This window comes from Bombina bombina, chromosome 1 (assembly GCF_027579735.1).
Source record: "Bombina bombina isolate aBomBom1 chromosome 1, aBomBom1.pri, whole genome shotgun sequence".
Taxonomy (NCBI): Eukaryota; Metazoa; Chordata; class Amphibia; order Anura; family Bombinatoridae; genus Bombina; species Bombina bombina.
Window position 1 is genome coordinate 1504256333 of NC_069499.1, and position 27746 is coordinate 1504284078.

The window sequence follows — 27746 nt, forward strand, 5'->3', positions numbered from 1 at the left end:
TTTTTGGTTTCTGTACTCTGGACAGCACTTTTTTATTGGTGGATGAATTTATCCACCAATCAGCAAGGACAACCCAGGTTGTTCACCAAAAATGGGCCGGCATCTAAACTTACATTCTTGCATTTCAAATAAAGATACCAAGAGAATGAAGAAAATTTGATAATAGGAGTAAATTAGAAAGTTGCTTAAAATTTCATGCTCAATCTGAATCACGAAATACATTTTTTGGGTACAGTGTCCCTTTAAGTAGAGGAAAACATAAAATAATATTTATTCAATATTCATATTTAATAAAGGTTTTAAGTGTGAATTTACTATAAATATTTGGCATTCCAATGTTCTGCATATAGCAGAATATGTTTTATGTATTTCTTAATAGATATTGCTATATCTATATCTATATCTATATCTATTTAAAAAAAAACATCAGCTATATGTAGAAATATTTATTTATGTATAAATAGAATATATTCCGTTACGTAAAAAACATTGGAATAAGAAATATTTATATTTTCATGTCGGGTATGTGCATATTACAGTTTGCGATCATTTTTGCGCATATTACAAATAAACATGTTAAATAACATTGGAATATGAAATATTCATATTTTTATGTTGGGTTTTCGCTAATGAGAGTATGTCATGGTATTTGTGCAAGAGAGTGGGTGTTAGGTTTTTTTTACTTTTATGGGGGAATGCAAAAACGTGATTGCGATTTTTTTAATTTTGACTTTAAGCGCAATTTTTATTACCACTGGAGGAAAAACAGTTTACTTTCGACTTGTAATACGGGCGCAATTCGACTAGCGCAAAAATTAAAATCCTAGCGGAGTTTTCACTATAGCGAAAACGCAAAATACTGCTTCACTTGTAATCTAGCCTTAAATACATTTTATAAGCATAGTATTAAGGTTATTCCCTGTCTCACTATAGTCATGGATGCCTCCATGTTGAAATCTAGCTTTCACTAAAGTGCTGATGTGTTTGCACATATGCAGCAACTCTTGTTCAGATACCTACAATGAAACCTAGGTTCCAAAATGGTGGCACCCATAATAAGAGGGATGTGCATGAAATGTATTTGGTGTTTAATAGCCCATTAAAGGGGATATAATTGAAAAGTACAATATCCCTTTAAACTTCTCTATCAATCGTTTTTACTTCAAATCAGCAAATTAAAGGTAATCAATAGAAATGAAACATTCTGAGAAAGAAAGGCAGAGTATATAAAGTATATAAATGAATTGGTGAAAGCAGTACAATTGCAATCACTGAAGAATCACACTCTTGCAACACTATGCAGTCTAGTTATCTTCTCCTCCATTAATGGAATCCTTAATAGCAACAAGTCTGTTTCTAGCATTTGCTGACAGATCTCAACAGCTGTTCTTAGGGCCAGTCGCCCAACCCAAACCCTTCTCCAATCTCAGCTCTACTTTTGTAACACAACGATCACAGATGCCAGTGAAGAGCAGAGAAACACACAACTTGCAAACTTCTTAGCATCCAGGTTTTGTCAATAATTTAAGGAGGCTACCTCAAGAATTATCTGTAATCATGTTGGAACTAAAAGCCATTAAGATTAGAATCACTTTCGGTATCATTCTGGTTGGGATTGCTTTAATGCTGGCTGCGGTTATGAGTGACCACTGGGCTGTTATGAGTCCCAAAATTGACGATGATAATCCAGATTGTGAGATTGCACATTTTGGTTTATGGAGGCTTTGTACCAAGAAAATACCCACAGACCCAGAGAGTAAAGTCCAAAACTGTGAACTAAGCCTTCCAGGAGGTAAGTAGTTAAAATATTGTGCTGCTTATAGGACTTAAGCTGTCCTTGGCGCAAGCGAGGGTAGTTTGTAAATATTTTAATGTTTCAGTTAATTTAAAGGGACACATTGCTTAAAGGGACACAGTGCATAAATCAACAGTTTTAGAAATGTTTTACATGCAAAAGGTTCAAGTAAAAATTGTTTTGTTTGTAAGTTTTTGTTAGTGAGACTAAGGGGAAGGGCATGTTTGTGTACACCTGATATATAGGTATCTATCATTAACTGGGTGAGAAAAACTCCCTAAAAAAAGTTGGTTTATTCAGCACAGTAACATTCCTTTTTCACAATCATGAGGTTTTTCAATATGTTCTTGCATGGTTCAGTCATCACACAGAGAGATCCTCAAAGGCTAGAGATGGGGCAAGGTATCTAAAATAAGAAAATGTGATGTTAAGTCACATGACAGACTACGTATATATGGAAAATAGTATGATTTTTTTTTAGTTATGATCATGTGTTTTATTACATTTACATTTATCTTTCCACACGCAGTTCAGCAATGGCACCAAAGTGGCTAATTAAGCTCAAAACTGTATTCCCCATAAGGGCCAGATTATAAGTGTCGGGCTAACATTTACTCGCAATAGAAAAGCGGCTTATTGTAGGTTTTGGAAGCGTCTGGTGTAAGTAAGCACGTTCGCTTTCAAATATTGAACAAAAAGTTATAAGGGCTTAAATATATGAGGCCTCAGGTGTTAGAAAATAAGGCTGCAAAGAGCTTTGAGATACATACCTACATATATATAGGTATTTATATGTGTATATTTGTATTTACAGCATATATTCACACATATAAACACATAAATACATATGTTCACATATATAGACATATATGTAAGTGCATTTCATGCCCTTTGCAGTCAAGTAGATGAAAACATGTAAAACATATTTATGCAATATTCATATTTAATAAAAGTTTTAACTATGTATTTACTGTAAATATTTCACATTCCAGTGTTTTGCACATAGCAGAATATGTTCTAAGTTTTTAAAGATTTGCCTATATATATCTGTATAGGTATATAGCTATACCTATATATAGTTATGTATGTATATATCACTTCTATGGGGGAATACGTTAATGAGATCTTGATTTAAAGTTCGGCTTTAAAGAGCATCCTGCAGGATACAGCAACATGACCCTGCAAGATGCTATACAGCAATTCCTTGATCAGTGTAGATGTTAATTTATGTCTGCGTCTAACTGTCCACATAACAGAAGAACATAAAACTGCAAAAAAAGATAATGCTCTAATATGTTCAAGAATTGTATTATTATTTTCTTGCATATAACTATGTTTTTAACCCCAGGGCAGTACTACTGGGATCTTGCTGGAAATATCTGGTATCAAGAGGCATATGTGCATAGCCACTAACCACCAGCTTGCTCCCAGTAGTGCGTTGCTGCTTCTGAGCCTACCTTATCATGAGACTCTTCAAGTAATATTTCCCTAGACTGCTAAACAATGTGTATTTTGACAAAAAAAATAAATGACAGTATTTAAAATATTTATTTTGTATACAGATTTATTTGCATTGCAGTGCTTATCTGCAGTTAATGTTTTCTGCTGGGGCTTGGGCTTGAACCAATAGTCTGGCCCTTAGATTTTATGTAGTTATGCTCACTCTAAGAGCCCTTGATGTGTACAATCTATTAGTGTACATTATATACGCAATAAGACATAGGGTTAAACATTAAAGGGACTGGAAACCTCAAATTTTTCTATCCTGTTTTGGATAGAACATACAACTTTACAATTTACTTGTGTCATCAGATTTGCTTCATTCTCTTGTTATCCTTTGCTAAAGGAACTGCGTTGCAATACTGGCAGCTAGATGAACACATATAGTTAGCCAATCACAAGAGGCAAACGTTTGCAGGCACCAATCAGCAGCTAGCTCCCACTGGTGTAGGATATACCAAGAGAACTAAGTACATTTGAAAATAGAAGTGAATTTAAAAGTGTCTTCAAATTAAAGGGACAGTCTACACCAGAATTTTTATTGCTTAAAAAGATCATTACTTTATTACCCATTCCCCAGTTTTGCAAAACAAACACTGTATCTAAGCCTCTGTAGACTGCCCCCTTAGTTCAGTTCTTTTGACAGACTTGCATTTTAGCCAGTCAGGGCTGGCTCCTAGGCAACTCCACGTGCGTGAGCACAATGTTATCTATATGACACACATGAACTAATGCACTCTAGTAGTGAAAACTGTCAAAAGCAATTCAGATAAAAGGTGGCCTTCAAGGTCTAAGAAATTAGCATATGAGCCTACCTAGGTTTAGCTTTCAACTAAGCATACCAAGAGAACAAAGCAAAATTGGTGATAAAAGTAAACTGTAAAGTTGTTTAAAATTACATGCCCTATCTGAATCATGAAAGTTTATTTTGGACTAGACTGTCCCTTTAATGCAACTTTAATTTTGACTTTCCTTTTCCTTTAATATCAATTCAGGATTCAGAAAGAGACAAGCATTTGTATACAATGATAGATATAAAAACAGGGTGAGAAACAGTGAAATTAGGGAGATACTGAAAAAGAAAATGTGGCAGAGGATAGACAGATACAGACAGAAATAAAGTGGCAAACAGACAGAAGCAAATGGAGACAAATGGAACTATACAATATAAACAGACATTCCGCAAAACAAACATTGATTAAGACAGCTGCTGTCACTGCATCTGTTTTGTATGTAAATATCCTTACAATTGTAAAAACAGTAGAAAACGTATACCCTTTACTAATTAATTAGAATCTGTCAACAAAAACAACATATAACACTTGAATTAAAAATCAATTTAACAGCAACATTTAATTAAACACAAACAACAAAATCAGTTAAAGGGATGGGAAAGTCAAAATTAAAACTTGCATGATTGAGATAGAGCATGTCATTTGAAGACACATTTAAATTAACTTCTATCTTCAAATGTGCTTCGTTCCCTTTCTATCCCTTGTTGAAAAATAATATGCACATATCCTACACTAGTGGGAGCTAGCTGCTGATTGGTGCCTCCACAAATTTGTCTCTTGTGATTGGCTAACTAGATGTGTTCAGCTAGCTGCCAGTAGTGCAATGCTATTCCTACAGCAATAAATAACAAGAGAATGAAGCAAATTTGATCATAGAAGTAAATTGGAAAGTTGTTTAAAATTGTATGTTCTATCTGAATCATAAAAGAAAATTTTGGGGTTTACTGTCCCTTTAATTGCAAAATTTTCATGAGGGGTTTTCTCAAAGATTTTTGCAAAGATATTATGACCACAATGAAAGTAAAATGTTGCAGCTAAAGGGCTGCATTAAAGTGTTTGAATACAGATTTGTAATACTCAGCTATTAATTTGAATTCATGACAGAGCAATTATAATTATATAATTGTGTCTAATTTTAATTTAATTTTAATTAAAACATTAAAACCACTAAATTAGTCATTCCAATCATACATTTAGATGGCTGTATTTAATTTGTGTACCAGACACATTTGAAAAGTTTAAATAAAATTTAATTTTAATTAAATTAATTTTTTTTTATTTCTAAATGCATTTATCAACGTTTAAACTGAGCATACACAGGAACTTTAGCCTTGAAAACAGCTAAGAAATTCCATTTAAAAAAAAGGTAAACGTGTGTTGCATTTGAAAATGGAAGAAATATAAAATATATAAATAAATATATAAATATACACAAACAGATACCAGTGTTACATTTTCCCCATGCAAGGCATAGGAGAAGTTTTGTGGCATTAATCTTTATAAAGTTTTTGAACAAATAAATTGTTAGAGAGATAGAGATCAGCTCATTGGAAAGGTGGCTCATGCAGCTGCTTTGAATACAGTGAACTTTCTCCTTTAGTGATTAAAGGGACATAATACTCATATGCTAAATCACTTCTAACTGATGCAGTATAACTGTAAAAAGCTGACAAGAAAATATCACCTGAGCATCTCTATGTAAAAAAGGAAGATATTTTACCTCACAATCTCCTCAGCTCAGCAGAGTAAGTTTTGTGTAAAAAGTTATACTCAGCTGCTCCCAGCTGCAGGGAAAAAAATAAAAAAAATCAAGAAATGAACAGCAACCAATCAGCATCAGCATTGCTGAGGTCATGAACTCTTTTACTGTGATCTCATGAGATTTGACTTAACTCTCATGAGAGAATTCATAGTAAACTTCCTTTACCTGATTGGTGAAATAAGATGAGAGTGCATGAGGCTCATCCTTTCAGCTGTCCCAGGACAGACATACTAATATGCTGCTTAGAAATCCTTTACAATGGGATGTGGCTACTGAGGAACTTTTGAGGTAAAATATCTTTTTTTTTTACATAGAGATGTTCAGGTGATATTTTCTAGTCAGCTTTTTACAGCTATAGTGCATCACTTTCAAGTGTTTACACATTTGGGTATTATGGCCCTTTAAGGATAACAACATTTCATACCCAATATATTTTCACATAATAAACAGTGAAAATGTTAAAGCAATGGTCATCCATTTAGCTACCTTTGGTGAGATTATATGACATTGACTAACAGGAAGTTTATAGGGATTCTTTTGTATTTGTGAATGTCATATAATTAGGAATAATTACCCAGATAATATGTAAATCTAGTGCAATATTGTTTTTGGATGGATGGATTTTGATAACAGAAAGAAACTATAATAAAATATTTTATTTACATATTTCCAGGGGATTCCAGTGTACAAAATTGACTTTTTTTTTTTTTTTTAATTATGTATTTTTAAATAATGCTCGAGCTCTAAGGCAATGGTGCGCTTAGCCAATGGTGTGCATATAGTAGTTAAGTTCGTAATGTAGTTATTTGCTGTACTATTAATAATAATGGTTTACTTTAGGTCTCAAAAAGCTCTCAATTTTATTGCAATAGTTTTTATTGCATTCGAGTCCAACAAGCGCACTTAGGGCAAGATTTATCAATTTTCGAGCAATTGCGTGAGAGTAGGGCTTGTCAATCACCCCGGTCGAATGAATCCGGCGGGATTTACATCCACCAATTCCAGTTTGGCTGAGAGAGTTTAAACACTGCTTCATAAGTATCAGTTGCAGGTTCAAATGAGCGAGCCTGCAACCGATCGGGGCATTCACCTTATAAATCTTGCCCTTAGTGCGTTAATTGCACTCCCTCCGCTATCAATTAAAACTATAGGGAACGCTGAAAAAGTTAAGGCCCCTTTAAGATGCTCTGGGTAAAAAATTAACCATCCACATGTAATGCGTTATTAATAGCACAAGACCAAGCTCAAAATAACACGCCCAGCAAAATCTATTGCGTTCCACTTGTATTCTAGCCCATAATCTGTTTTTATCAATTTACCTGATATTTTCTAGTTTTAACTTTTTCTATATATTTGTTTTTGGTGAAACAATGTTAATTAGACACTACAGGTGAAAGAATGAAGTTTTATTTTATACCTGCAATTGGTTATGTCTCTTTGTTTTTCAAAGGAACTGTAAGTAAAACAATTTCCCAGAATCACTGTACAAATTGCAGTCACTGCAATACTTATCTTATTAGTAATTTTCATACAAATGAACAATCATAACTACACAGGTTTATATTTCACGGCAAATGCAATTAAATTTTACACTTACCTTGCAACAATTATTAGTGTTAATTTATTAGTTGTTATTGGGTGAGGTATTTGTATTACACGTGCAATAAAAACAACCAGGGATCATCATTTTGGTTTAGAATCAGGGATATGTCATGAAGTAAAGGCAATGTTTTAAAAAGTAAAAAAAGCTGATAGACACAGTAGCTGGGTTTTAAATGCCTGGCATCCATTCTATAAAGAGATCAGGAGGGAGATCAGAGAGGTCACAGAGGTCTGTAGATGTGTGTGATGCTCTTTGGGGAGAGCATATAGGTCAGATAGATCATGTGTGATACTCTGTAGTGAAAGAAATGGATAGAGGTCAGAGAGGTGTGTGATGGTCTGTGTGGAGAGGAGAGAGGAGAGGGAGGTGTGTGATGTTCTGTGTGGAGAGGAGAGAGGAGAGGGAGGTGTGTGAGTTCTGTGTGAAGAGGAGAGGGAGGCGTGTGATGTTCTGTGTGGAGAGGAGAGAGAAGAGGGAGGTGTGTGATGTTCTGTGTGGAGAGGAGAGAGGAGAGGGAGGTGTGTGATGTTCTGTGTGGAGAGGAGAGAGGAGAGGGAGGTGTGTGATGTTCTGTGTGGAGAGGAGAGAGAAGAGGGAGGTGTGTGATGTTCTGCGTAGAGAGGAGAGGGAGGTGTGTGATGGTCTGTGAGGAGAGAGGACAGGGAGGTGTGTGATGTTCTGGAGGAGAGGAGAGAGGACCAGGAGGTGTGTGATGTTCTGTGAGGAGAGGAGAGAGGACAGGGAGGTGTGTGATGTTCTGTGAGGAGAGGAGAGAGGACCGGGAGGTGTGTGATGTTCTGTGAGGAGAGGAGAGAGGACCGGGAGGTGTGTGATGTTCTGTGAGGAGAGGAGAGAGAGGTGTGTGATGGTCTGTGAGGAGAGGAGAAATGACAGGGAGGTGTGTGATGTTCTGTGTGGAGAGGAGAGAGAGGTGTGTGATGTTCTGTGTGAAGAGGAGAGGGAGGTGTGTGATGTTCTGTGTGGAGAGGAGAGAGGACAGGGAGGTGTGTGATGTTCTGTGTGGAGAGGAGAGAGGACAGGGAGGTGTGTGATGGTCTGTGAGAAGAGGAGAAAGGACAGGGAGGTGTGTGATGTTCTGTGTGGAGAGGAGAGAGGAGAGGGCGGTGTGTGATGTTCTGTGTGAAGAGGAGAGGGAGGTATGTGATGTTCTGTGTGGAGAGGAAAGAGGAGAGGGAGGTGTGTGATGTTCTGTGTGGAGAGGAGAGAAGAGAGGGAGGTGTGTGATGTTCTGTGTGGAGAGGAGAGAGGAGAGGTAGGTGTGTGATGGTCTGTGTGGAGAGGAGAGGGAGGTGTTTGATGGTCTGTGTGGAGAGGAAAGAGGAGAGGGAGGTGTGTGATGTTCTGTGTGGAGAGGAGAGAAGAGAGGGAGGTGTGTAATGTTCTGTGTGGAGAGGAGAGAGGAGAGGTAGGTGTGTGATGGTCTGTGTGGAGAGGAGAGGGAGGTGTGTGATGGTCTGTGAGAAGAGGAGAAAGGACAGGAAGGTGTGTGATGTTCTGTGTGGAGAGGAGAGAGGAGAGGGCGGTGTGTGATGTTCTGTGTGAAGAGGAGAGGGAGGTATGTGATGTTCTGTGTGGAGAGGAAAGAGGAGAGGGAGGTGTGTGATGTTCTGTGTGGAGAGGAGAGAAGAGAGGGAGGTGTGTGATGTTCTGTGTGGAGAGGAGAGGTAGGTGTGTGATGGTCTGTGTGGAGAGGAGAGGGAGGTGTGTGATGGTCTGTGTGGAGAGGAGAGGGAGGTGTGTGATGGTCTGTGTGGAGAGGAGAGGAAGGTGTGTGATGGTCTGTGTGGAGAGGAGAGGGAGGTGTATGATGGTCTGTGTGGAGAGGAGAGGGAGGTGTGTGATGGTCTGTGTGGAGAGGAGAGGAAGGTGTGTGATGGTCTGTGTGGAGAGGAAACACTCTTTTTCAATTTTCTTCCCCATTCTCATCTTTTCTCTTTGGTTTCACTATTACCTCTATTACTCCTTTTCCCGTCAGTTCTCTATTCCCATTATTTCCCTCTTCACCCTTTTTCCATCTATATTTTGTTTTTATTATTTTCTCCTACTTCCTTTAAAATCAACGTTTTCGCTTCTCCACATCCCCATCTATATCCTCTCTTTTTCTATCATTTCCTTATTTTTCTTATTTGTAATCACTAATCTGATGTCTTCTTCATTGTCTTCTCCTTTATATTGCTTTTTCACTTCTCTACTTCCAACCTGTTTTCAAGACATACCCCTATCTGCTGTGCTCATGGAATTTGCTGTAGTCAGGTGGGCTCTGTCATCATGTTGTTAATGAGAAGGACTCCTAAGTTTCCACTGCTGAATAAAGACTATAACAGACGTTCATGGTCCATTTTTAGAGCAAGTGCATTAGCGCCCCTAGTGACAGTGATAGTTTTTTTCTTTTGTCTTACAGTACAATCAGCCCTGTATGCAAGTGATTATGCAGCATTATTCAGGCATATTATGGATCTATATGTTCTTTCTCATTGACCCTACCAATAATGAGTGTAGTCTAATAGATTAATACTGATAAGCAAACCAATACGTGACATGTTTACATATCAAACTGAATAGTCAAGACTTAAAAAAAGCATAGAATAATGCTATATTTAAAACTGTGGATTTAATTCTATCTAATCTATATTTCTGTATTGCCTTTGTTAATTTGGAACACGCTCTGAATGATATATTTTTTTAAGGCACATTTCAACAGATTTTATAAAACCACTACTTGAGTGTAGTCAATAAAAATCTACCATTCAAAATTTTTAAAATAATCAGCGTCACATTGAATTATTTTCCACCTATAAGAGAGGTGTCATTAATTTAAATCATAAACTTTTAGATTGCAATGATACAGCAATGAGAGTATTGACCACCCAGCATTTTCCCCTGCAACTCACAACTTAATCCCTTTAGTTTAGATGACTACGGGGGGGGTCTGGGGATACTTTGTGAGCTAATCATGCTCCAAACCTGCATTTACCAGGACACTATGAAGGGGCCAAGTGGTCTGGCATCACCTGAGAAGCCGGAGACACATGAGTGTGGTGAGATTATTAAGCCCCTGAAACTCGGGTGAGTACCATATGCTACAGAGAGCGTGGTGCTAACTATTTAGAACCCTTCAATCTCAGCACCCTAGAGACTCCCTAGACCCTCCATTGGAAAGGCAGTCCCCAAAAAACATTTTAACCCCTTGAGTGCTAATGACGGCTCAGAGCCGTCATTAGCACTCAACTACTTTTTTCAATCTGGGGGCCCCCACCAGCTCCTACCCCGGCGATCGGGCCTGCATAGTGACAGGCATCGCCGGGGCTTCCCGTTACGTGCGGTGACGTCACGCGCAATGACGTGATGACGTCACCGCGCAACTTTATTTAAAATTGTCCATACAAAGTATAGGGAAAGGGGGCATGCAGCTACTACCAAGACCTACCATTGGAAAGGTAATCGCCTAACCTTTCCAATGGTATAAGTCTTGGGGAACTGGGGGGGAAAATAAAAAAGTTTAAAAAAAAAAGTTTTTTTAAAATATAGTAAAAAACTGAAAAATATAGAATTCAGCTTAGCACTCAAAGGGTTAAAATAAAGCCCCTATATGTTTTAATAGTCAGGTGATCACTGTGGAAATGTGCTTTTATTTAAGGAAAGGCTCATGGAAGCCCCTAAGTGCAAATCAAAGTTACTTAACTATACCTAAAGGCCCTTATTTATATGAGAATAACCCCTTAGGAAAAAGCACACACACATGTATATGTTTACAACCAATATTTTAATAACATGCATTTTTGTCCACACATTTGTCGTTCTCACATGTCATCATATATACAAATAATAATGGCAAGGTATAAATCTAGTGGGTCTGCTGACAAAAATGTATGTATATATATATATATATATATATATATATATATATATATATATATATATATATATAAGCATACAAGTAGAATGTAACAGGTCAGGGAACTGATCTGTAAACAAGCAGTACTCAAAGTTGCGCTGTTCAGAGGGAGTAGAACAGGGATGGGGAACCTTGGCACTCCTGATGTTTCAGAACTACATTACCCATGATGCTTATGCACTCTGAAGTGCAGTTGAGCATCATGGGAAATGTAGTTCTAAAACATCTGGAGGGCCAAGGTTCCCCATCCCTGGAGTAGAATCTTTAGCAGCCGTTAAGAAACAAATACATCAGTGGGTAGTAAAAATCTCACCAACAAATGTAAGGGTAAGAAATGTGTGCAAGAGTATAACAGTGCTTAAAGTTTCCTTATCTAAGACAAGAAACATACAAAAACTACATACATACTTACTGAAAAAGAAATTCAAGAGAAGGAAGAAATACAGTGAAAATAGCATGCCAGTAAAGAGGCATATCCTGGGAGGAAAGTATTGGATGTGAATCTACTCATTACTACATAATCCAAGAGGTGGAGGAGATCTGTAAAGGCACCCTTCGCAACACCGGACCTACTTGTACCAGTATTTGAATACCCCTTCCAGTGCGGCAACTTACCTCATTAGATTGAGGTAAATTCTGGTAAGGGGATCTACATTACTAAAGAATACCTAAGAGAATATTTAAGTGGACACTTCTAATCTTGCTTTATTTTTTGCACTTGATACTCTATAAGACTGTGTAACCATAATATTCATTTCTATAACCTTATCCATACAGTTACTTTATTGTATGTTTTTTGTATGTTTTTTGCCTTAGATAAGGAAACTTTAAGCACTGGTATACTCTTGTACACACACACATAATATATATATATATATATATATATATATATATATATATATATATATATATATATATGTGTGTGTGTGGGGGGGGGGGGTTGTTTCTCACTAAAATGGCCTACAATAGGACTTAAATGTGGAAAAAAAACTCCAAAACAGTTCAGTAAAGGGGGTGGAAATGGCTCAGCAGTTAAGGAGTTAAAAAGCTATTTCTGAAAATGTCAGTAGTGGAAACTATTTTCTCTCCAAAATGGATAAACATTAGTATCCAGCATATGTGATACATATAATTATTAAGAGTTGCTGAATATACAAGGGCAATTCATATGCAAAATATAAATCATTTGTTGACCAATAATAGATATCTCACTATACTTAACTCTCATATATATTCAGAATGGGAGATGTTATAACAAAAAACTTTAGGGAACATTAAAATACTAAACAAATGCTAGATAGAATGATGTAATTCAAAGCAAAGATTAGCCCGAGAATACTTTGTAAATGTAGAGGTAGATTTAACTTAAGTTAAGAACAGCGATTGTAACTGGGTGCATATTGAAATGCCAGTGCAGATTAGCGTGCACTGTTATTACACCTTGAAGTGTAAATATAACTTTCATCAAAGTGATATTTAGCGCTCCACTTGTAATCTAGCCCATTATGTAATCTCAAATCTTTAAAAGATACGACCGGGATGATTGACACCCCCTGCTAGCGGACAATTGGCCCCAAATTTGCAGGGGGCAGCATTGCAAAAGCATTTCACAAGAAATGCTTGTGCAATGTTAAATGCCACAGCGAATCATGTCCGTCCGCCGCTTGATAATTTGGCCCCGTAGTTTTCAAATCATAATAAATAACTGGGTGCATATTGTCACCTAGGTTTCCTTCACTTCTGCGGCAACTTAAGGGCAGTTTGACAATAGAAGTAAATTGGAAAGTTATTTAAAAATGTATGCTCTGAGGTTCCGGTGGAGGAGGAGCTACACAGGTGTTGCTCAGCTCGCACCTTCAGCCCTATACTCACTGGCGGTGGTTTTTTCGCGCCTCTCCCCAAGCTTTGGGGAAGTTTTTCTTGGGCAGTTATGGAAGACCTACTCGGGAACCTTATTCAGTGTTTTCCAGCTCACTGATTTTTTGCCTAACTATTGCTACCTGGATTTGCCTCTCTGCCTGTAGCTGTCCGCTCTACTTGGTTCAAATTTGCCATACCCACATTACCTGTGCCCCAGCCCTAGGACACTTATCTATCTCTCTCTCCGAGCCGTGCTAAGTTCCCTGGTGCTAACTCTCTACCCTTCCCTGTGTCTGCTGCCCCCACCAGATTAAATTGAAAGACCGAACTGCGCTTCTTTACTGCAGAGGAGGTACCTGTCGTTTCACCGTTTGGTGTTCACCTTCCTCCCTCCCCCACCGGTGCTGCGTGGGAGGGAGCCGAGCCGAGGTCTTGGTCTGGGGGCCCGGTCTTGAGGTTGTTCCTCGTCCTGCCACCTGGTATGGCGCTGCTCTCTCCCCTCCCACCGGTGCTGCGTGGGGGGAGCTGAGTGGGGTCATCGTCCGAGGACGCAGAGCGTGAGTTCCGGTGGCGGTTCCTACTCGCATCAGGCTGCATTGCAGTGTTCTGGAGACCGACGACGGGGTGTTGGACAGTCTAGGAAGGGGTGAGTCTCCTGTTGTTATCCTCTATTTTCGTTAAACTCTTTGGTAGCAGCAGCCGGTAGCCTTTGAGGAGGATTATTAGAAGGAGAGAGTGGAGAAAACTCTGAGGGGGAAAACTGGCTTCAAAGGGCTGGAGGCAGACGCCTGAGGAGAGCTAACTGGATATGACTTTGTCAGAATAAATTCATATAACTTTTGTTCCTGGACATGGACAGTAAATATATCTCTACCCGTTGTTTGTAGCATAAAGAAATCTTATTTACATGACGGGTTAATAACACCTGGAAAAAGAGTAAAATATCATCTACAGGACTTTTTTTGGTTACTACATTCAAACTTAGGAGCCTTGGTTAAAACTGCTTATCTGTGTCTTCTTGATATAGTGATATTATTCCTAGCTGATTATATAGTATTTTATATTGTTATACTTTCAGCTGATTTACTGATACTACTAATGTATATACTTTGACCCTGCAAAAGGAAAAAGAAGAAAGATTTTTTTTTATTTTTTTGTTTTTTCTTTTTCCCTTACAGTAATTAAGGTATAACTGGGTCCAGGTGTCCTAGCAGCGACTATAGATCCCAGGTCATTATATTAAGGTTGTGCCTTATGTGGTACAAGACCTTCTAGCTCAATTACTGAAAGTTAGACAACTTCCTGGGTACCTAATGATCATTTTTATCTTTAAGTAATCTCTTAGGCTTCATATGGTGTAAGATTAAGACACCTTAATTTTTTATTTATTTAGAAGCTGATAGCAGATAAGGCTGTTGTAACTGCATGTTCAATTTGTTTTATTTGATGACAAAAATGCCTATATTGTCAATGGAAACTCCTTCACTATAGGTTTCATACTTCTCTTTTTTCTTTTTTTGTTTTTGTTTGAGTAAGGTGCTTTTGACCAGCTGGGAGGGTGTAGGAAACAAAGGGAAGATTAACAACTAGGCTACAAATATCATGCCTCAAGGTTATATTCCTCAATTATACATAGTTCATTAATAACTTACCTTTGGTATTTGGAAGAGGGAGGGAAGGAAGGGAAAAAGAAAAGGGAAATATATACTTGTGTTTGCTTTAAACCTTAGGATAATCTGCTGTAGAAGTGTTAAAAACTACATTTTGGGCCTCTCTAATTAGTATAACTCGTGGAAACCTAGAGGACTAGTGCATAATATTTAAATCCCTCTTTTTTCCAAAAAAATAGAGAATATATAAAACAGCTTGGGTAAGATTAAACCCCTCTCTTTCTCCTGTTTTCCTAAAAAGTATACTTGTTCTTCTCTAAGTCCTCCCTAGTGGCTGTCTCTTTTTTTTTAGATAAGCCCTAGCATTAATCCCTTTCCTTAAAGGATTCAGACTGCCCACTAAATCATTGTTCTTTTACATTCTCTCTTAACTAATATAGGAATAAGGAAAGAGAGTTTATTGGTTCTCTTCCTGTTGCCCAGTGTCTCCTCTCATAGCTGCTCAGGAGAATATATATCACTCACAATCACTATTTTTCCCATTACGTCATAAATTCACGGTGTAAATCACTTACACTTCCTTCTTTTTTCTTTTTTTTTTTTTCCTCCCCCCCTCACATTAAACTTAATGGGTATACATTACCCCTTCCTTTTCTAATTAAAATCACGTATATTTCACTTTTTTTTTTTTTTTTTCTTTTTTCCCTCACGTCACTCCACAATTCGGAGAATCACTTTAGAAGTTTCCCCAATTCACTCTTTTTTGTAGATGGATAAAATTCTTCACGGGCACTCTAACACTTCTCCTGCGACTATGACGGGGAGACAAAGAGATAAGAGGAACAAAACTGTTCCTGAAACCTCAATGGAGGTACATTCACCTACTCCCTCAGTACTTGGTACATCTGAACCGCTGGACATACACATATTAGTTTCGAGAATTTCAGAGGCATTAACTCCTAAATTTGATCTATTAAAAATAGAAATTAAACAAGATATTGCCTCTTTATCCAATGAAGTGAAGCAGTTTGCCTCTAGATTATCCGAGGCTGAACAGAGAATTTCTGATCTTGAGGATCTGACTGCAAACTATACAGCTAACTGTGATTCCACAAATAAGATTCTGTTGAAAATGCAAAACAAAATTGAAGATCTGGAGGACAGATCAAGGAGGAATAACCTCAGGATTATAGGGGTTCCGGAGGATAGGCAATCTGAGGACTTAGATAAGTTAATAACTGTCACACTTCCTCATCTACTCCAGATTCCAGAAAGCTACCCATCTATTATTATTGAAAGAATTCATAGGATAGGTACAATTGACACACATAGAACTAACACAAAAACAAGACCAATTATAGCAAAGTTTTTGAATTTTCAACAGAAAGTTACTTTTCTTCAGGCCTTCCGCAAGCATCAACCTATTTTTATAGGTGATGCAAAAATCTACCTGTTTCAAGACTATTCAGCTGGCACTGCCACTAAGAGGAGGGAGCTAGCCCCACACTGCACAAACTTTATCAAGAAAGGAGTCCAAGCAACCTTGCTGTATCCAGCCAGGTTGAAAATTATGATAGATGGACACGTACACTTATTTGATACAGCACGAGAGGCTACCAAATTTTACTCCGAATCTTTCCCCTCAGATTAAAAATTGAGAGAAGATAAAACAAGACAGGGAAAATATGTACTTGTTTTTGAAGGAATTGGTTATGTTTAGGGTTAAGATTGGAAGAAAGGATAAGGGGCTCTTAGATGCTTGCCATCCAGGGGCATATGGGATGGTAAACGGGGAACATGGTTTTTATTTATTTATTTTTATTTTATTTTATTTTTATTTTTATTTTATTTATTTATTTATTTATTTTTTATTTTATTTTCGAGTTTCTTCTGAAAAATGGCTGGGGGGGGGGGGTAACCTAAAGTTGACCTCCTGGAATATAGGTGGTTTAACCTCGCCTATAAAACGAAAGGCAATACTTTCTCAATTAAGAAAAAACAACACTGACATCGCCTTTTTACAAGAGACGCATCTGAAACCTGAAGAGGTATTAAAACTTAAGGCCTCTTGGGTTAAAGAAGTTCTATTCTCTTCCACCACAAAAAGAAAAAGCGGAGTGGCAATCCTCTTGGGGAAGAGGCTCTCTTACGAGGTTATCCAGGTAGATACAGATCAAGAGGGGAGATACTTGATGGCTAAAATCAAAGTTTTAAAAACGTTGTATACATTTTGTAACGTATATGCCCCCAACGTTTTTAGCCTCCCCTTTTGGGAAACGTTACAAAATAAGCTTCTCTTATTTTCAGAAGGGTATTTAATACTTGGAGGTGACTTCAACATGGCCCCTCAGTATCCGGTCGATAGGCTTAGGCAAAGCTCTGTTCCTCATAAAACCAAAAGAGTCAAAGATGTTTATGAAATTGTTTAGCAACTTAAAACTTTGCGATATCTGGAGGATCCAAAACCCTGATCAAAGGGAGTTTACATGCCACTCCAGGGCACATAAAACTCTCTCAAGAATAGATCTAATTCTGCTGGATGAAAGAGCATGTAAAACGAAGATGGTGGCTGGAATTTTACCCATCACCATCTCAGATCACGCCCCGATCACTCTTGATATTCAATTCAATTCTCCAAGTATCAGGAACCCCGGTTTCTTTTTTCCACGTTTCCTAGCAACTGACCTCAAATTTAAAAATTGGCTTATCTCTAGGTTTCGTGAATATGTATCTTTTAACCAAGAACACACTCCACAGCCCGCTTTATTTTGGGAGACTGCCAAGGCAGTTCTCCGCGGGGAAATTCTAGCCTATTCCATTTCCAGATCAAAAAAACTCAAAAGAAGGGAAAGTGAAGTATTAAAGGCAGTTATGAATGCATATAACCATTATATTTTTCAAAAAACTTCTGAAAATTGGTCTAAATACATTAAGGCATTAGCTGTTAGGGACTCTCTTTTACTTTATAAATCGACCCAGAGAGATCTTAGGCTACGCGCCAAGCTACACCACTATGGTAACAAAACTGGCAAGCTTTTGGCAAATTTGGTTAAGGCCGATAGATCTTCTTCCATAATAAAGCTTATCACCTCGGGTTCTAAATCTCTTACCTCCCCAGAAGAAATCTGCAAGGAATTTGAAGAATATTATAAGACATTGTACTCCCATAAGGTCTCTAACTTTACTCAGAGGGAAAATTTCTGGAATAAAATAGTGGTACCAACTTTAACCCCCGACTTAATAGAAACATTACAATCCCCAATTTCTGAAACAGAAGTCTCTACAGCAATCCAAAGGCTATCCCTTAACAAAGCTCTGGGACCGGATGCGCTCCCGAATGAATTTTACAAAATACTGGCACCAGAAATAACACGCTACTTAACTTCACTCTTTAACGATATTTATATCACTGGTAGTAGCCCTACTAAAGAATTTGTCGCATCATATACAACTCTCATACTTAAGCAGGGGAAAGAACCAAACAAAAAGGAATCATACAGGCCCATTGCACTTCTAAACACAGATTACAAGCTCTTCACAGCCATCCTTGCACATAGACTTCAATTATTCCTTCCCACCATCATACATAAGGATCAAGCTGGTTTTATTTTGAAGCGAAACTCTTCAGCTAAGATAAGAGAGGTTTTCTTGACTATAGAATATTTTAAGAAGATGGAGGAGTCGGGAGGGTTGGGGGGGAGGACACCCCTGACAGGGCAATCATTTCTATAGATGCTGAAAAGGCGTTTGATTCGGTACATCATGATCATTTGTCCTTTACACTACAGCAGTTTGGTATAGGAGGTAATATGCTTCATCTATTTAATAACTTATATAGGAATGCCTCCACGAAAATCTTAGTAAATGGTGATATGACTCAGGATATAAGACTCGAGAGGGGAACCAGGCAGGGGTGTCCTCTCTCTCCTCTCCTCTTCGATATGGCCATTGAGCCTCTTGCCTTACAGATCCGACATCAACTGCAAGGGATTAAAATAAAAGATAAAGAACTGCAAATCGCATTATACGCAGATGACGTATTGGTATATATTTCGGACACAGCTAGGAACATCCCTAAAATTCTTGAAATTGTGGAGCAGTTTGGCTCATTTTCTGGCTATAAGGTGAACATCTTAAAGTCTGAACTATGTTGGCTTAAACAAACCAAAGACTCATGCGAAAATATTCCGTTCTCCATAGTTCAGGAGGCATTTAGATACCTAGGTATCTGGATCTCTCCTAATCCCAAAGCGTGGTATGATTTAAATATTGTACCCGATCTTAATAAAGTTAAGCAAGCCTTTAAAAACTGGCAGAATCTCCCTTTGTCTCTATCAGGACGAATAGCACTCTATAAAATGTCTTTGCTACCTAAAATTTTAGATGTACTTCAGAACACTCCACTTGTCTTGAAAATGAAAGATATATTATCCTTTAACTCCACTCTTTGCTCTTTCATCTGGCAGAATAGGAAACCAAGGATCTCATTGTCTAAGTTAGTGCTCCCCATAGAATATGGGGGACTCTCCTTACCAGATATTCGACTATATAACATAGTGTTCCAGGCCAGAGTAGCTATGGATTGGCTAGCTAATTCTAATTATGTAACAAGTTTTGAACTGGAAAGTAACATAGCCTCCCCATGCTCCCTGATAGCCTCATTACACTGCAAAAATAATATGCTTCCGCCTGAAATAAAAAAGATAAAATCTATCTATAACCCAATTCAGATGTGGAAGAAGTTATGTTCTTTGTCACATACTGAATCTAGGACCTCGAAGTATTTAACACTTTTAAACAACCCACAATTTCAACCTGGGATACAATCTGCTCTCTTCACTAAGTGGAAATCGATGGGCCTCAAATATTTCTCAGCTGTTAGACTTCAAAAGAAGGTGCATTAAAACATTCAATTCACTTAAAGAGGAATATCACCTCTCAAATAAAAAATTTTACGCTTACCTTCAAGCGAGACACTTTGCTTTTCAATTAACAAATGACTTGGTTGGGATTGGTCTTTAGGCCTCCTTGAAAACTGGCTCACATTAGTTAAGAGTGGTATAACTTCGATTTCATATATTTATCAAAAAATGATCTCCCTTAAAGGCCCAGATATAATAGAAAAGTTGCAGACCAAGTGGGCAGGAGCTTTACTGGAAAATTCATTAGAGGCAACTGTAGTAACCTCATCATGTAAAGCAATCTCGCGCGCTACTCTCTCTGCCTCTTGGCGTGAGGCACATGTAAAACTAGTCCACATGACATATTTTACTCCAGAAAAAGGGACTAAATGCTGAAATGCCAGTTTTAATAAATGCCCAAAATGTTCATATATATCGGCTAGCCTTATTCACATGTTTTGGTAATTGTCCAAAAATTAGAAACTTTTGGCTAAAGATACAGTATTGGTTAAGTAAAACGGTGGGTGTTCCTTCTTTGATATTATCTCCTTCAAATATAATTTTCCCTCTTACAGATCTAGGCCTGCCTCAGGATAAACTTAAAACAGTTACCTTGGTAATACTGGCGGTTAGATATTTAATTTTGAAAAAATGGAAGCTGAAAGCAACCCCGAGTATCTCAGAGGTTAAAAACTGTCTAAAAAAGCAATGTATTATCGAACAATATGACACTGATCTACATAGTGACTTAGACGTGAAGAGTTTCTTCTCCAAGTGGTCGAACTTCATTAAAGCTTTATCTCCTAGCGAGATTGAATACTTAATATATCCATTTAAAGATACGGAACTGGTCCTTTTGGGAGTGTGGTGACCCTCCCCAGCCAAAATCCTAAATCTATAGTTATGGAACTTATTTTTCTATCTAATTTTTCTTTCTTTTTTTTTCTTTTTTTTTTTATTATTTTTATTCATTTATCCATTTTTTTTTTTTATTTTTTTTTTATTTTCCTTTATTTAAAAAAAAAAAAAATCCCAACTAGGTGTACAAATATTTCATATAAGGGGATCAGTAATTTGATATGTGAAATGTGAAATTTTTGATTTATAATTGCTTTGTTTTGAACATTTTATGTTTTACTTGGCCCTGCGTGGCATAAAGAGGTTGAATTCATTTGATTGTACACTTTCTTGGTTATAAATAAAAATTTAAAAAAAAAAAATGTATGCTCTGTCTGAATCAGGAAATAACATTTTTGGGTTTAATGTCTCTTTAAGTTCTGAAGTCTTCTCTTCCATTTTTCATGTGGTTTGGAAAATCCACAATTTACAGAAATAAATTACAAAAAAAGGGGACGGTATAAATAATGAACGTATATTGCAAAGGTTCTTTACTACATATAATTAAACATTTTGGGCTAGATCACAATTAGCGCTTACAAAATTAAGCAGAGGTCAGATCTCTGGTTAATTTTATAAATCTGCCTCAAATGCCCCCAAAATACAGTCTAGTGTATTCTATTAAAAAATAAAGATGGCATCTTTATTTTTTAATAAAATTACTGTACTATTCAGTATTTTGGGGCTAAAGTTGGTGGGTGTGGGGTGTTTAAAAAAAAAAAGGGCAGTGAAAAATGTCTTTACGTTGTGGTCAATGGAAACTGTGTGTTCCCAGTAAATTTATATGTATATGATTATAAACATTTATATTTATGTGTTTATATATCTATATAAACATAGCAACATATATATATATATATATATATATATATATATATATATATATATGTATGTATACAATCATATACATATATATTTAATACTGCTGCCCATTGTGACGCTACTTAACCCCTTCACTACGCGAGTTCTGATGCCGTGTATGACAGCGCCTATGGAAGAGCACTCCCGTGAGCGCAATGCTTCCCAGCAATGCGAATGCGAGGTCGCATTTGCATTGCTGAAAACTTGCAATACCAGTGCAGATTAGCGTGCACTGTTATTACACCGTGGAGTGCAAATATTGCTTTTATCAAAGTGATATTTAGCGCTCCCCTTGTAATCTAGACCGTTATGTAAACTCAAATCTTTAAAAGAAAGGGTGTTTTAACAATGAGATGGGTTAATAGACAAGCACAAGAAATATGGCTGCCTGTCCTGCTTTTTGATTGGCTAGAAAATATCCTTGGTGCTGCATCCATATTATATCACATATTAAATCTGTTGAGATATCTATTAGAACCTCTTGTCAGTTTGTATAAATATAAAATAAACAAAAGCACATTCCCAAATGGAAATAAAATGTGGGTGAGAATTCCACATCTAAAATATAATTCAAGCTAAATAAATTATTTCTTTTTAATATACATCATTACTCATCAACTTCTTAGTGTTTTAAATGCCCCCGACTAGATTTAACCAATTATATTTTCGAAAACAGATTAAGATATGTTTCTATATCTGGTATCTTTAGGGTTATAAAATATAGTACCAGCAGCATCATCTCAGGATTTCATACCTCTTAGGTCAACAATTTGAGCACGATAAACATAAGCAATAAAAATTACTCACCTAGATTACAAGTTTTGCGTTCGTGTTTTAACACTGTTACACAAAACTCATAATTAAAGTGTTACAAACTACGCTAACACCAATAAACTACCTATTAACCACTACCATCCCGCATCGCAAACACTATATTAAACTTATTAACCCCTAATCTGCCGCTCCCGACATCGCCATCACTAATAAATTTTATTAACCCCTATTCCGCCTCTCCCCGACATCGTCACCACTATAATGACCCATATTCCCTCGTACCCCAACATCGCCCACACTATAATAAAGATATTAACCCCTATTCAGCGCTCCCCGACATCGTCGGCACTAAATAAAGTTATTAACCCCTAAACCTCTGGCCTCCCACATCACTGCCACTAAATAAACCAATTAACCCCTAAACCGCCAGCCCCCCACATCATAAAAAATAATTAAAAATGTACCCCTAAATCTAACAACCCCCTAACTTTAAATTAAAATTACAAGACCCCTACTAAAAAAATTGAAATCTACAATACTCGATTACAAAAAATAACAAACACTAAATTACGAAAAATAACAAACAAAATTATCCAAAATAAAAACAATTACACCTAATCTAATAGCCCTATAAAAATAAAAAAGCCCCCCCCCCCAAAAAAAATGCCCTAGCCTACAATAAACTACCAATAGCCCTTAAAAGGGCCTTTTGTAGAGCATTGCCCAAAAGAAATCAGCTGTTTTACCTGAAAAAAAATACAAAGACCCCCCAACAGTAAAACCCACCACCCAACCAACCCCCCAAAATAAAAAAACCTAACTCTAACAAAAACCTAAGCTACCCATTGCCCTGAAAAGGGCAATCAGCTCTTTTTCTTGCCCTGAAAAAGGCATTTAGCTTTTTTAAGAAAAGCCCAAACCCTAATCTTAAAAAAAAAAAAATACCCCAAAAAAGTTTTAAAACATAATTTATGTAAGAACTTACCTGATAAATTAATGTCTTTCATATTGGCAAGAGTACATTAGCTAGTGACGTATGGGATATACAATCCTACCAGGAAGGGCAAAGTTTCCCAAACCTCAAAATGCCTATAGATACACCCCTCACCACACCCACAACTCAGTTTAACAAATAGCCAAGAAGTGGGGTGATAAACAAAGGAGTAAAAAGCATCAACAAAGGAATTTGGAAATAATTGTGCTTTATACAAAAAAATCATAACCACCATAAAAAAGGGGGTGGGCCTAATGAACTCTTACTAATACGAAAGAAATTAATTTATCAGGTAAGTTCTTACATAAATTATGTTTTCTTTCATGTAATTGGCAAGAGTCCATGAGCTAGTGACGTATGGGATAGCAATACCCAAGATGTGGAACTCCACGCAAGAGTCACTAAAGAGGGAGGGATAAAAATAAAAACAGCCTTTTTCCGCTGAGAAAAATTAATCCACAACCCAAAATATAAGTTAATTCTTATAAATGTGAGGAAAAAAATTAAATCAAAAGCAGAAAAATCAAACTGAAACAGCTGCCTGAAGAACTTTTCTACCAAAAACTGCTTCCCAAGAAGCAAATACATCAAAATGGTAGAATTTAGTAAATGTATGCAAAGAAAACCAGGTAGCAGCTTTGCAAATCTGATCAACTGAAGCTTCATTCTTAAAAGCCCAGGAAGTGGAAACTGATCTAGTAGAATGAGCTGTAATTCTCTGAGGCGGGAATTGACCCGACTCCAAACAGGCTTGATGAATCAAAAGTTTTAACCACAAGGCCAAGGAAATGGCAGAAGCCTTCTGACCTTTCCTGGAACCAGAAAAGATAACAAATAGACTAGAAGTCTTCCTGAAATCTTTAGTACCTTCAACATAATATTTCAAAGCTCTCACTACATCCAAAGAATGTAAAGATCTCTCCAAAGAATTCTTAGGATTAGGACACAAGGAAGGAACAACAGTTTCTCAATTTAAATAAAGTCTGCAAAACTGCCTTATCCTGATGAAAAATCAGAAAAGGAGATTTACAAGAGAAAGCGGATAATTCAGAAACTCTTCTAGCAGAAGAGATGGCCAAACGAAACAACACTTTCCAAGAAAGTAGTTTAATGTCCAAAGAATGCATAGGCTCAAACGGAGGAGCCTGTAAAGCCTTCAAAACTAAATTAAGACTCCAAGGAGGAGAGATTGATTTAATGACAGGCTTGATACGAACCAAAGCCTACTCAAAACAATGAATATCAGGAAGTTTAGCAATGTTTCTGTGAAATAAAACAGAAAGAGCAGAGATTTGTCCTTTCAAGGAACTTGCAGACAAACCTTTATCCAAACCATCCTGAAGAAACTGTAAAATTCTAGGAATTCTAAAAGAATGCCAAGAGAATTTATGAGAAGAACACCATGAAATGTAAGTCTTCCAAACTTGATAATAAATCTTTCTAGAAACAGATTTATGAGCCTGCAACATAGTATTAATCACTGAGTAAGAGAAACCTCTATGACTAAGCACTAAGCGTTGAATTTCCATACATTCAAATTTAATGATTTAAGATCCTGATGGAAAAACGGACCTTGAGATAGAAGGTCTGGCCTTAATGGAAGTAGACAAGGTTGGCAACTGGACATTCGAACAAGATTCGCATACCAAAACCTGTGAGGCCATGCTGGAGCCACCAGCAGCACAAACGATTGCTCCATGATGATTTTGGAGATCACTCTTGGAAGAAGAACTAGAGGCAGGAAAATATAAGCAGGCTGATAACACTAAGGAAGTGGCAATGCATCCACTGCTTCCACCTGAGGATCCCTGGACCTGGAGATACCTGGGAAGTTTTTTGTTTAGATTAGATGCTATCAGATCTTTTTCTGGAAGCCCACACATCTGAACAATCTGAGAAAACACATCTGGGTGGAGAGACCATTCTCCCGGATGTAAAGTCTGACGACTGAGGTAATCCGCTTCCCAATTGTCTATACCTGGGATATGAATCGCAGAAATTAGACTGGAGCTGGATTGCGCCCAAACAAGTATCGGAGATACTTCTTTCATAGCTTGAGGACTGTGAGTCCCACCCTGATGATTGACATATGCCACAGTTGGGATATTGTCTGTCTGAAAACAAATGAATGGTTTTCTCTTCAACAGAGGCCAAAACTAAAGAGCCCTGAGAATCGCATGGAGTTCCAAAATATTGATTGATAATCTCGCCTCTCGAGATTTCCAAACCCCTTGTGCTGTCAGAGATCCCCAAACAGCTCCCCAACCTGAAAGACTCGCATCTGTTGTGATCACAGTACAGGTTGGACGAACGAAAGAGGCCACTAAAATTATACAATGGTGATCTAACCACCAAGTTAGAGAAAGTCGAACATTGGGATTTAAGGATATTAATTGTGATATCCTTGTATAATCCCTGCACCATTTGTTCAGCATACAATGCTGGAGAGGTCTCATAATGAAAACGAGCAAAGGGGATCTCGTCCAATGCTGCAGTCATGAGACCTAAAACTTCCATGCACATAGCTACTGAAGGGAATGACTGAGACTGAAGGTTTCGACAGGCTGCAACCAATTTCAAATGTCTCTTGTCTGTTAGAGACAAAGTCATGGACACTGAATCTATCTGGAAACTTAAAAAGGTTACCTTTGTCTGAGGAATCAAAGAACTTTTTGGTAAATTGATCCTCCAACCATTTCTTCGAAGAAACAACACTAGTTGATTTGTGTGAGATTCTGCAGAACGTAAAGACTGAGCGAGTACCAAGATATCGTCCAAATAAGGAAATATTGCAATACCCCGCTCTCTGATTACAGAGAGTAGGGCACCTAGAACCTTTGAAAAGATTCTTGGAGCTGTCGCCAGGCTAATGCTTGTCTAGGAAAGAGAATCTCAGGAACTGATAGTGATCTGGATGAATCGGAATATGAAGATATGCATCCTGTAAGTCTATTGTGGACATACAATGCCCTGGCTGAACAAAAGGCAGAATAGTACTTATAGTAACCATATTGAAAGTTACATATTGATTCAAAATCTTTAGATCCAAAACTGGTCTGAATGAATTTTCTTTCTTTGAGACAATGAATAGATTTCAATGAAACCCCAGACCCTGTTCCTGAAACGGAACTGGCATGATTACCCCTGATAACTCCAGGTCTGAAACACACTTCAGGAAAGCCTGAACCTTTACAGGATTTGCTGGAATGCGTGAGAGAAAAAATCTTCTCACAGGCGGTCTTAATCTGAATCCTATTCTGTACCCCAGAGAGACAATACTCTGAATCCAATGATTTTGGACCGAATTGATCCAAACATCTTTGAAAAAAAATTAATCTGCCCCCTACCAGCTGAGCTGGAATGAGGACCGCACTTTCATGCGGACTTGGGGGCTGGTTTTGATCTCTTAAATGGATTGGATTTATTCCAATTTGAAGATGGCTTCCAATTGGAAGCAGATTCCTTGGGGGAAGGATTAGGTTTCTGTTCCTTATTTTGTCGAAAGGAATGAAAACGGTTAGAAACTTTAGATTTACCCTTAGGTCTTTTATCATGAGGCAAAAACTCCCTTCCCCCCAGCCAATAGGATGAGAGCTACTGAAATTCTATTGGCTGATTTGAATAGCCAATAGTAATGTGTTTCCAGACAGGTTGGTTTTTACACGCTGCCTGTAAACAATCCGCTCACATCCAGGTTATCTGCTGTACTTTCTACTACATAACACCTCTGAAATAACGGTATATTCACCTATGATAACAGCAAGAGTTTTTCAGTTTGCCTGTGTGAGCTTCCGTGACCCCACTCGTGCATGCGCAGAAGCGCGAGTTGAACGCCGCGGCAGTCCTCAGTAGCAAGCAAAACTGGTGACACAGGTTATGGGGTACTACTTAAGGGTGGGAATTCCTCACCTGTCGAATGTGATATGAGAGAAAGTCCTTCCCTTTGATATCCTGAGACTTCATAGAGATTTCGCCACTGCTCAGTTTGAGCTCAGCGAGCTGGGCTGGTGTCAAAGGCCCAGCCTGCACCAACTGGCACATCTGAGTGCCGTCGCTTTTGTGAGTATCCTGCACGTGTACACTTTATTTATACTCTACTTGACTGATAAACACATGTGGTTTTGTATTTGTGTCTCCCTTCTCTTTTACTTATATCTGGCATATGAAGAGTACACCTTGCAAATTATCAATGAGCTGGGCTGCTGTAAAAGGTCCAGCCTGCATCTACTGGCACAACTGGGTGCCTCTGGCACATGTGAGTACCCTGCACTCATTTGTCCCTTACCCTGACGTTGTATTATTGATACACACATATGGCACCTCTTTTTCTGCTCTTGTCTTTTTAGAACCACTTGGATACTTGTGTCTAAAAAGTGCTGCCTATTGGTGTTGCTGGTTAACTGCTAGTTATAACGAAGATTCTGTCTGGGACACCACGAAGACAGTGCTTCATTTATTTCTGGGACATTTACTTTCAAG

The 27746-nt window shown here is 37.7% G+C and overlaps 1 protein-coding gene across 1 annotated transcript in view; it reads left to right on the forward strand.

Annotated features, from left to right (window-relative positions):
- Positions 1 to 1427: 1427 nt before the first annotated feature.
- Positions 1428 to 27746, forward strand: part of CACNG1 (calcium voltage-gated channel auxiliary subunit gamma 1) — a 132791-nt gene continuing 106472 nt past the window's right edge. Inside the window, exon 1 of the mRNA XM_053707883.1 lies at positions 1428 to 1792. Coding sequence (XP_053563858.1) covers positions 1558 to 1792 — 235 coding nt within the window. The 5' untranslated portion in view covers positions 1428 to 1557. The remainder of the gene's footprint in view (positions 1793 to 27746) is intronic.